Raw genomic sequence first — 11,280 nt, 5'->3', positions numbered from 1 at the left:
CGGCCATTGCTCCTACAGAGTCAGAAGTTGTCAGTGACAGTTGCTACTATTTAAACAATTCCCCATATATGGCACTTTACAACTAGCACCTTCATAGAGTACTTATACCCCTGTAGCAATGGTGTACATCTGAGACCACTTTGTGCTTGATTTGTTTGGCGCACGCTATCAGACATTAAAATAAACAGTCGCACATCACTCCCTACGTGAGTTGGCACAACTGGCGGTACACCACACAGAACATGCCCTATAACATTGTAATTTTGTGCATGGAAAATGTGCCAATATTTACAGCACAAAACTGATGTATGTCCCTTTGTTAACCATATAAAAAAAGGGGGGAAAAAACCCCCAAAATGTTTAACTCCCCCACCCCCACGTTTACGCGCCTATAAACGTAAATATTACCATATTCAGGAAAATGCGTCTGTTGCAGCACGTTGCATTCCGGTGTGATTCATTTTCCAGTTCAGAGGTTTGCCTAGCGGGCACGCACGGGCAGAAAAGACCCGACCATTGCACACACCCGTTACCGGGTGTTTCACATATATGCGATCAGCTGCTCCATAGCCCGCCGATCGTCTATATGTGCTCGTTCGCTGCATGACGGAATAAATGTCAGTCAAAGTACCGCAGCGCTGAATACTGAAAAATGGCCTGGATGGGAAGGGGGTTTAACACCGCGGATGTCAACTGGTTAATAAAGAATACAGTTTCAGTGAAAACATGGCATTAGCAGCAACAAAATCGCCCTCTAACTTCCAACATAAAACCTCTATCTAACCTGTGTGGCAGCGCTCACGCTTCTGAGGGCCCTCTAGTGGTCATTTGTTATATTACATCTCATTCTTAGGTGCGCTCGAAGACAGCTGTTCTCCCCCTGGTGGTCTGTACGAGAATTGCAGCGCAGCTCCTCCTCCGTTCATTGACGTGAACTGGCAGCGCAGTAGGTTGTGCAAGATGGCGAGCAGAGCTGTGTCCGTGGCTTTGAGTAGGGCGAACAGGATCCAGGCCTGCGGGCCTAGTCTTCTGCTTGCCAGGTGAGAATCTGCAGCCATTGGATATCTCTCCCTTGCACGGAATAACATAGGCTGTAAGGCTTCGTGTGCTTTCTTGTAACTCGTGTACAGTCCTGATAGCAGATCAATACCCAGGATAATCGGATGTGCATGTCTGTGTATGTCGATGTGTGTAGTGTGAGCCATGCGTTGCACATTGATCTGGGTGACTATGAAATATATACAGTGGTCTCTGTGCCATGCACGTGTTCTGGCTGTAGACAGCTGCTACAAGCTCAAGCTCAAGGTCACTGTCCTGTGTATTACATCCTACACATGACTTGTTCTAAGCTCTGCACTTCCTTTACATCATACAGATACCTTACCCTCTATGGAGGCGACATTGCACAGGAACAGTATTGAACATGCATCTACCAGGGGAGAGTCTCCTTACATTCAACAATAAAGTCTTCTGATTTTACGTCTTTAACTACTTGCCATCCGGAGCAATTGTTTACTATTTGCACACACATGATCAAATTTGAATTTGTGGCTAGAAAACAGCTTCAGACACCCAAACAATGATGTATTTTCTGAAAGCAGAGGCCCTGTAGAATGAAAAGATGCTAGTTGCAATTTTTTTGTGGTATTTGCGCAAATGTTTATCAAACCAGTATTGTTAGAATCAAATACACTAAAATGAAATTTAGTGCAGAGAAACAGAATAAAATACCCAATTCTTGGGTAAGATATGAAAGATGGGGTCACGCCGGGTAAATAGATATGCCCCTTCTTCGGGACGCAGAAGCGATCTGGCGACAGGTAAGTCGCCAGGATCGCTTCTGTTGTAAAGCCGACAGTCGGCTCTACAAGTTTAAACAGACTCCCGGCGGCAAAAGTCGCCGGGAGTCTGTTTAAACAGCCCCGATGCTGGCGACGTACACTGTACGTCGTCATTCACGAAGGGGTTAAGATTGCGTTCACCTGTGAAGCCGCAAAACGTCAATACCCAACATTTACCATAGGGAACATTTTATAAAGCTTTTACCGCTCATCATTTTAGTGCTAACAGTGATTAATGGCTCTAAAATTTTTGCTCGCACGCCAGCGTTCACACCAATATGTAACGTGTAGCGCAATTTTCGTTTTTCCATGTAGGTGCGTGTTTGAAAATGTATGTGGGGTGCGGGGGACTTTAAAAATACATTTTATTATTTTTGTTAAACACTTCGTTTTTTTTACGCTAACCTTGTTGCTATCACATAGGGAGCTAACAAGTCCCCTATGTAATAGCAGATAAGGTGTGACAGATCTTCTTTATGGAGACATCAGGGGTCTTTCAGACCCCAAAGAAGCTGAGGAAGCAGAGATCTGCTTGCCCAGCTTTTTCTTCTTCTGGGGTCTTGTCCTTTGCTAAAACGCACAAAATGCATGATACCTGCAGTTCTCATATGCTTGGTTTGAAGTCTATGGGGGTAAAAATGCACTATGTAGCACCAAAAAAGAAAAACCTGAACCTTTTTCAGGGTCCCACTGCGGCACAACCTATAGGAAGAAACAGGTCCCATCACTTTTATTTCAGCCATTTTCATATTTGATGTGGTTTGTAGAGTTTTATCTTATCTTAACCAGTTGACATCCGCGGTGTTAAACCCCCCTCCTGGCCAGGCCATTTTTCAGTATTCAGCGCTGCGGTACTTTGACATTTATTCCGACATGCAACGCTGTACTAAATTTTATAAACAATTTTGGGGACAGATAGAGCTTTCTTTTGGTGGTATTTAATCACCACTGGGGTTTTTATTTTTTACTATCTCATATATTAGTTTCACCTTTTAAGTTGCATTAGTGAAATAAATGAACTTTGCACGATATTCTAATCGAGTTTCACCTGTATAGTAAAAAATCTATCCCTTTGATCTCCAGTGACAGAGCTGCTTTGCCGGTCCCGGCCTGCACCGGGCACAACGGAGCTCGAAATCGGGGTACTGAGACATTATCTCGGTCCGCAGCTGCAGAGGTCGGGAAATGTCTCCGTGCCTGTGATTGGCGCTGTCAGCTTCCTGGCGGGCTCGGCACGTGGAGCTGCGAACACGCCCGAGCCCATCACTAATGCTGAGTAGTAGAATGTAGTGCACTGTATGTCAGCGCTGATTGTACATGTTGGCATTCTGTGGGTCAACATGAAGAGTCTAAAGACCGGAAGTGAGCGTGCAGCTCCTGAAGTGACAACACTATCTGAGTTTAGATACGCTTTCAGGGCTTGTTCACGGTATGTTCGGATCATGTCCAGACCAGAACAGTTTGTTGCTGGACCAAAAAAGCATCCCAATATATCCTTATTGTATTTCTGGGCTCTGTTCACACCAGCGCAGTCCATTCCATTCCAAAAAATACTGCTCGTCTCATTGTCTCTGGTCTGGAACACATGGAAATGCATAAAAACATTCATACAAACACATGCAAGCGCAGTAGAATTTTTTTTATGCAAAGCTAAAAAAAAAGGGTTGTAAAAACACGGCAAAACGCACTGTGTTTGCAGATCTGCTCCGGACATGGTGAGAACATAGCCTGAGGCAAACTGATCACTTAGCATTAGTAGCTCACTGATTGCTTTTCATTTGCCTGAAATTCAGATGTTACCTGCAGTGTGACATCTGTAAACTGGGGCTAGAAATACATCGAACAAAACCTAGCCAGTGAGCCTGGGAATTTATATCCAGTACCTGTTTTCTTAAAGGGTATCTATGGTCAAAATGAAAACTAAAGTTCTATCCCGCTCTTAATAACCACATTGATCTAGAAGTTTGTTATCTGACTTGTTGAAGATGCCCATAGAGTGTACTTTGGCAAGTGCACTGACACCATTTCACTCAGCCCTGTGAATATGCACTTCATTGTGTCACCTATTTTGCAGCGTTTGCCTTCTGAACTCCAACTCAATGTCTGAACGATGTATCATTGTTATTGCTTGCTGGAAGCTATGCATGATGGAATATGTAGTCTTGAGAATTATTTGAGATTACATAACATCAAGCAGCAGGGAAAGACATACAAAGCACACTGGGAATCCAGGAAGCTGTTGGAAGTGATGGGCAGACAGAAGGCAGCACTCGCTACATAAAAGGGATTTTTTCAATTATGCTTGGATTACATTGTCAAAAACAACTCTTGTATGAATTCCTATTACTATGCTGATGTTATAACTGGATAGTATTTATTGTGATTTTACAAATCATTTATGTAAACATGTTCCCTGGATCCTATACGGCTTATTCACACCAGCAGCCATGCTCAACCACACGGCTCCTGGTGTGTGTGCCTGGACAGTGGCAGTGCGCTCAAGTGAGCTGCATCGCACTGTTAGCACTTTGTTTTGTTAGAACTAGAAATGTTGCCAGTGATAATTTATTACGTTCGATGGGCTTACTGCGGTGTGATGCGGTTGTACCATGTTTCACTGCGGACCGCTTAAAATAAGTACTGCAGACCCATACTTTTTTTTTTAAGCACACATCCCCAAAACACACAGTGCGAACTGTGCCCACTCATGACGTGGCAAATTGTCTTGTCTTGCATTCAGGCCGTGCTGGAAAAAAAAGCTGCTCATATGGTGTGAACAGGCCCTAAAAGTAACTGTTCCAGAATGCCATTTAATTTTGTCCTCTTATACTGTGAACGAAAATGGTATTTTAAAAATAGTATACTGGGTTGTCAGATTTGTCAAAAACAACCTATCTAATCATCTTAGCTTGAAAAGTATTCCAGCCAGAGGCACCCATTTGTATTATATGACAACCCTAGCAAATATAACCTGTATGTTCAGTGACTGGATAGTGTGCGTTGTATGTTGGAAAGTTCTTATTGAAATTGCTCTGTATTGAGCAATTTGCTCAATACTGTAATCCATCCAAATGCACAACATGCATTTATTGCTGTATTGCTCTGCTCTGTAATCCATCCAAATGCACAACATTTTTTAATGTAGCTTTTTTCTAACACTTAAAACATACATAATCGGAAATCACAGAAATAAGTGTGTACGTGAGGTCAATTACAGTTAAGACATTTGGTTCTGTGTTCATAATGTGTTTGCTGTGGTTTTGAATTGGATCCTGTTTTTTCTACTCTTTGTTTAACTAGTGCTTATCTCCTTTTGAGCATCACCACTAATGTGCTCATCCCCACCTAGGCAACCAAAATCTAATGAGTCTCCATGATGTATCAAAAATATTATAGGAATGGGGCCATGTATACTGTGGTCAGAATATAATTCAGGATGCAGTCTGTCCAATCCAGTAGCCAGCAGGATTTTTTTTAGGAGCCAGCTCTTTTGACAACTAAAGAAAACCTCAAAAGTTAGGAGCCAGCTGTCATTTTTAACGAGCATTACTACCTGACTCCTGGGATTTGTCCAGCCCTGTGTTAGTGTATATATATATATATATATATATTACAGGGCTAGACAAATCCCAGGAGCCAGATCGCAAATGCTCCTTAAAGCCTAACTTTTGAGGGTTTCTCTAGTTGTCAATAGAGCTGGTTCCTGGAATGAACAGATTGGCTCCTATATTCCATTTTGATTTGTCCACCCCTAATATATTACCTAAATACTGGGAAAGGATGTGGGATTGTAACATCATATTTTCAGGATTTAGCGCAGTCACACTTATGAAAACTGATTTCAGATTGGCTTTTGCATTTTGAACAGTTATCATAAGTTATTTGGTGTTGCTTTTGTTTGGATCTATGGTTTTCAGTCAGCTGTCATTGCTTCGGTCACATGCTGTAACAGTAAGGTCAAAATGTGTCGCATTCATGTTGTGTGAACGTTACTATGTGCACATCACCTCCAAAGCTATTTAAAGATGAACTCCAGGCAGACATAGAGAGACATTACTTTTACAGCTATTTAAAGATGAACTCTAGGCAGATATAAAAACACTATATAATCCAGTTATGTGTTCATTAACCAGTTCACTACTGGAGCAGTTTTTTCATTTTTTGCACACATGAAAAATCTTCATTTTTGGTTTATAAAACGTAAAACCCCAAAAACAATATACACTATATTGCCAAAAGTATTGGGGCACCTGCCTTTACACACACATGAAATTTAAGGGCATCCCAGTCCCTTAGTCCGTAGGGTTCAATATTGAGTTGGCCCACCCTTTGCCGCTATAACAGCTTCAACTCATCTGGGAAGGCATCCACAAGGTTTAGGAGTGTGTCTATGGGAATTTTTGACCATTCTTCCAGAAGCGCATTTGAGCGTTCAGGTACTGATGTTGGACGAGAAGGCCTGGCTCGCAGTCTCCGCTCTTATTCATCCCAAAGGTGTCCTATCAGGTTGAGGTGCAGGCCAGTCAAGTTCCTCCTCCCCAAACTCGCTCATCCATATCTTTTATGGACCTTGCCTTGTGCACTGGTGCGCAGTCATATTGGAAACCCATTCCATGAAGCTCTCTACACACTGTTGTTGTGCCAATCTGAAGGCCACACGAAGTTTGGAGGTCTGTAGCTATTGACTCTGCAGACAGTTGGCGACTTCTGCGCACTGTACGCTTCAGCATGTGCTGACCCTGCGCTATCATTTTAAGTGGCCTACAACTTCGTGGCTGAGTTGCTGCTGTTTCAAGTTGCTTCCACTTTGTTATAATATCACTAACAGTTGACCATGGAATATTTAGTAGCAAGGAAATTTCACAGATGGACTTATTGCACAGGGGGCAACCTATCACGTTGAATTCACTGAGCTCCTGAGAGCGACCCATTCTTTCACAAATGTTTGTAGAAGCAGTCTGCATGCCTAGGTGCTTGATTTTATATAGCTGTGGCCATAGAGGTGATTGGAACACCTGCATCCAATGATTTGGGGGGGTGTCCCGATACTTTTGGCAATATAGTGTATATTTTTGGAAAGTAGAGTCACTGTGCAATAAAAAGAAGGTAGTTGCAACTCTTATGTCACACTGTATTTACAACTGCTTATCAAATCTAAATTTAAGTAAAAAATTAACTAAAACATTTTTTAGTGCACACACAATATAATCCCCAATTGTTTTTATACCATTAAAGATGAGATTGTGTCGAGTAAATAGATTGAAAACATGTCAAGCCTCAAAACTGCTGGTCTATGAAATATGCTGCCCAAAATTATCAATATGTGACACCATACATGCCCCCACATTTTTTTTGTTTAGAGTTAACTGTAAATGAGGGATCTGAACTTTTCTCTCACTGTAGCATGCATATAAATGCCCAATATTGTTTGCAATTGTTTACATACAGGTGCACCCCCTCTTCACATATTTCCATTTTCTTTTTTTTTATTGATTATATTTTGGTTTTATTCTAAATTTTAACACCTTTTTAAAAAAAAAAATGTCTCCCTCAACTTTTTGCTTTTATTAGGACGCTAACAAGTCCCCTATGTGATAGGCAGATGACTGATACTCCTTATGCAGATATCAGGGACACCTAATGCCTCTCCTGCCCTCTGTTCCAGCTGATCAAGCACTGATTGTGCTTGATCAGCTATTTACCTTGCTTTGCAGATGGGATTTTGACAGGTCTGAACCTGGAAGTGCTCATCTGCATATTCCTCACTGTCCTCCAGCTCACCATCCTGACAGAGTTTTTTTGCTACTCCTGAGAGGAGCAGGAGAGCCTGGAGGGGGTTCGCTTAGGGGGCACCCTGTGAGTCCATTAGAAGTGATCAGGCAGCTCTACAGCCAACCATATCACTTTTAATAAATGGCTTATTACTTTTCAAAAATAGCTATAAGCCTTCTGCACAAAATACAAACAAGGTCACCTGTGAGCTTGTTTTGACACTTTAAGTACCTTGGGCATATGTGATATCAATTACATCTGAGCACGAAATGACACACTGTCATTGCGTTGTACAGGCTGAGCAGCCACATCTGTCGGGAACCACCTGAGATTCCTTCTGCAAGAAGCCACAGATGCCTTTAGTTTACTAATCTATGTAATCTTTCTGCAGAGGCCTTGCATCATCTAGCCAGAAAGCCAAAGAAGACAGTTGGCTCCGATCACTCTTTGTGCGTAAGGTCGATCCACGCAAGGATGCTCACTCAAATCTGCTGGCGAAGAGGGAGACCAGCAACCTCTATAAAATACAATGTAATTATTACAGTTCTTTGTGTTGCATGTTTTTCTAGTAGAATTGTATACCAAAGCTCATTTTGATAGTAACAGCAGGACACGTGGGAAAAATAAGTATCTATCTACGGGTTTTACAGTACTAGAACCCAGAATGTGCTGTATCATGAAACATAACAATAATATAGTAGTCACATAGGAGTCTGTTTATAAACAACTTTCATAGACTGTCACCCTGCAAATATGTGCGTGTTTTTTTTGGGTCGAATGTCAAAAACAAACGTTCTTAATATATTTTTTCCTAGTTCCACTGTAGGAACATTTTCACATTGTGTGCATTCAGAGTTATGCTGTGGATCCCTATAAACCATGCCAATGGGAGGAATGAACCATAAAAAAATATCATATTTGGGATAAAGGAAATTTGTGTTCACACCGCTTATATGAATATTTTTAACTGTACGCAATTGAGTTCAGTTTGGGCTTGATGCACCTAATATTTGTACAGCTGCAGCTAACGATTATTTTCAAAATCGATTAGTTAGCCGATTACTAAGTTCGGTTAATCAGATAAAAAATTCAATACATTTTACAAAATGGCTCCAGTGATGGGACTACTAGTTTGTATTGAGATTGTAGTCCATCACAGGAGCAAGCTTGGAGCGGTGGAAGTTAAAAAAAAAAAAGTGTGTGCAATATAGTGAAATGGAAAGTATAAAATTATACAGCAATCAATGCAGAATGGCACCGGCTATAGAGGACTACAAAACCCAACAATAGTACATTATACAGCACAATGCAGAATACCACCAGCTATAGAGGAATTCAACAAATCCCAGCAACAGTACATTATAGCTGGTGGTATTCTGCATTGCGCTGTATAATGTACTATTGCTGGGTTCTGTAATCCTCTATAGCTGGCGGTATTCTGAATTGCACCACTGTATAATGTATTATTGCTGGGATTTGTTGCACTCCTCTATAGCTGGTTGTATTCCGCATTGCGCTGTATAATGTATTATTGCTGGGATTAGTAGTCCCCAATACAGCGCAATGCAGAATACCACCAGCTATAGAGGAGTACAACAAATCCCAGCAATACATTATACATACAGTGTATGATGTATTGCTGGAATTTGTATTCCTCTATAGCTGATGGTACATTGCTCTGTATAATATACAGCACAATGTACCATTAGCTATAGAGGAATACAAATCCCACTATCCCAGCAATACATTATAGAGCACCATGTGTGGGAAAGTGCAGGCTTACCTGAGCAGTCTTCCAGCAACTTACTTCTGAGATTGGGCCTGTCTGTTGGCGGCTTTCATCCCCCCCACGCCTGCTCCTCCTTACGTCGTCTTCTCCCCACATCCTTGTGCCGATCGTGGATGTGGGCGGGCGGTGAGCATGAGGCGGAGAGGAGGTGCAGCACGCAGCGTGTGTGGAGCCGTGAACATGGCCAACTAATCAAAAGCCGATTGATCAATGACTGAAAATGTTGACAACGTTTTCAATAATCGATTTAGTCGATTAGTTGTTGCAGCCCTCTATATTTGGGCAACATGAATGATCTATATGGGTTTGCAATCTCCTCTTCAGACTCAGAGTTTCTTAGAGCCTATTCACACTATGTTATTGCTGTAACCTACATGGGCTTTAATGCAATACAATTTGCATTAAATTTGCTGCGATGCGGAGCCATCCATTCTGATTGACCCCAATGCACCTTGCTGACAGACTGCATTGTGGCTTAAATTCACTGCCAGAAATAGTACTTGCACCTTTTTGTGGTGCTTTAGGCCAGCCTTTCTCAACCAGGGTGCATTCTGGCTTCCTCAGGGGTGCCTTGGGCCAGTGCCAGCACTATGTAAATGAATCCAGGGAGGGTGGGATCTAGTCAGAAAAGGATGGAAATGTGCCTCTGTCCAAGTATGATATGTCTCCTGCTCTCTGTAATGTTGCCGCTGCTGCGGCTCCCAATGGGATGGTGGTACACTGATCTGAAGGGTGCTTCTGATGTGAAGGGTGCACGTGATGTGAAAGGGGGACTGTGATAGGGTGGGGTGTCTTGAGATTTTCCATATTTTGGAAGGGTGTCATTACTAAAAAAAAAGGGTTAAGAAACACTGCTTTAGGCAACCGATTAGCAAGTGAATGTGAATAAGCTGCCTTAAGGCAATGCACGGAAATGGTGTGAATAGACACTTAGAGGTTATTCTGGATAAATGTCCTATATTTCTGAACATTTAATATAAGCATTTTTGGCAAACATGTACATAAAATATTGTATGAGACTTCTTGGAACCATCTGCTTTGTAGTTGATCTTTTTTTTTTTGTTATAGTTCATAATGTAAAGCCAGAATGTCTAGAAGCCTACAACAAACTTTGGTAAGTCTCCTGCTATTCAGAATTATTCTCTTACACACATATAATATGTTGGGGCTCATGTGCGCAGGCATATGTTTGTGTCTGAGTTACTTACTTACCCCATACAAGTCAAATGTGAGTGCAGAATCAACAAAAGGGGCTCAGAAGTTGCTCCTTGAGTGATAACACCCGTCAGCAGTGCAGCTAACTTGGTCTACAGCACACGCTCCAGGCTGAGGCAAGGCCTGAGTAGCGATTAGAGATGAGCTCAGGTTCCGATTGAACCTGTTCGAACCTGTTAGAACCTATGCTCCTTTGAACCCGGAAGGTTCAGGTGTTGGCCGGGGCATTCCACGCCCCCCAAGCAGCTGAACATAAACAAAGAGGATGTGATGCTTTTGCTGACATACAGTTGGGCAAAAAAGTATTTAGTCAGCCACCAATTGTGCAAGTTCTCCCACTTAAAAAGATGAGAGAGGCCTGTAATTGGCATCATAGGTAGATCTCAACTATGAGAGACAAAATGAGAAAACAAATCCAGACAAATCACATTGGCTGATTTGGAACGAATTTATTTGCAAATTAAAAAAAATTAAATAAATATTTGGTTAATATCAAAAGGTCATCTCAATACTTTGTTATATATCCTTTGTTGGCAATGACAGAGATCAAACGTGTCCTGTACGTCTTCACAAGGTTGGCACACACTGTTGCTGGTATGTTGGCCCATTCCTCCATGCAGATCTCCTCTAGAGCAGTGATGTTTTGGGGCTGTCGCTGGGCAA

The 11,280-nt window shown here is 41.9% G+C and overlaps 1 protein-coding gene across 1 annotated transcript in view; it reads left to right on the top strand.

Annotated features, from left to right (window-relative positions):
• The first annotated feature begins 908 nt into the window (after window positions 1-908).
• Window positions 909-11,280, top strand: part of GBAS (glioblastoma amplified sequence) — a 22,596-nt gene continuing 12,224 nt past the window's right edge. The window contains exons 1-3 of the mRNA XM_018571026.1: window positions 909-1,040; window positions 8,005-8,144; window positions 10,471-10,516. Of these exons, the coding sequence (XP_018426528.1) occupies window positions 961-1,040; window positions 8,005-8,144; window positions 10,471-10,516 (266 nt within the window). The 5' untranslated portion in view covers window positions 909-960. The remainder of the gene's footprint in view (window positions 1,041-8,004; window positions 8,145-10,470; window positions 10,517-11,280) is intronic.

Source organism: Nanorana parkeri, unplaced genomic scaffold (genome assembly GCF_000935625.1).
Source record: "Nanorana parkeri isolate BGI_ZX_2015 unplaced genomic scaffold, ASM93562v1 scaffold1654, whole genome shotgun sequence".
Lineage (NCBI taxonomy): Eukaryota > Metazoa > Chordata > Amphibia > Anura > Dicroglossidae > Nanorana > Nanorana parkeri.
Note: the sequence above shows the minus strand (reverse complement) of the source record. Positions and strands in the feature narration are given on the sequence as shown.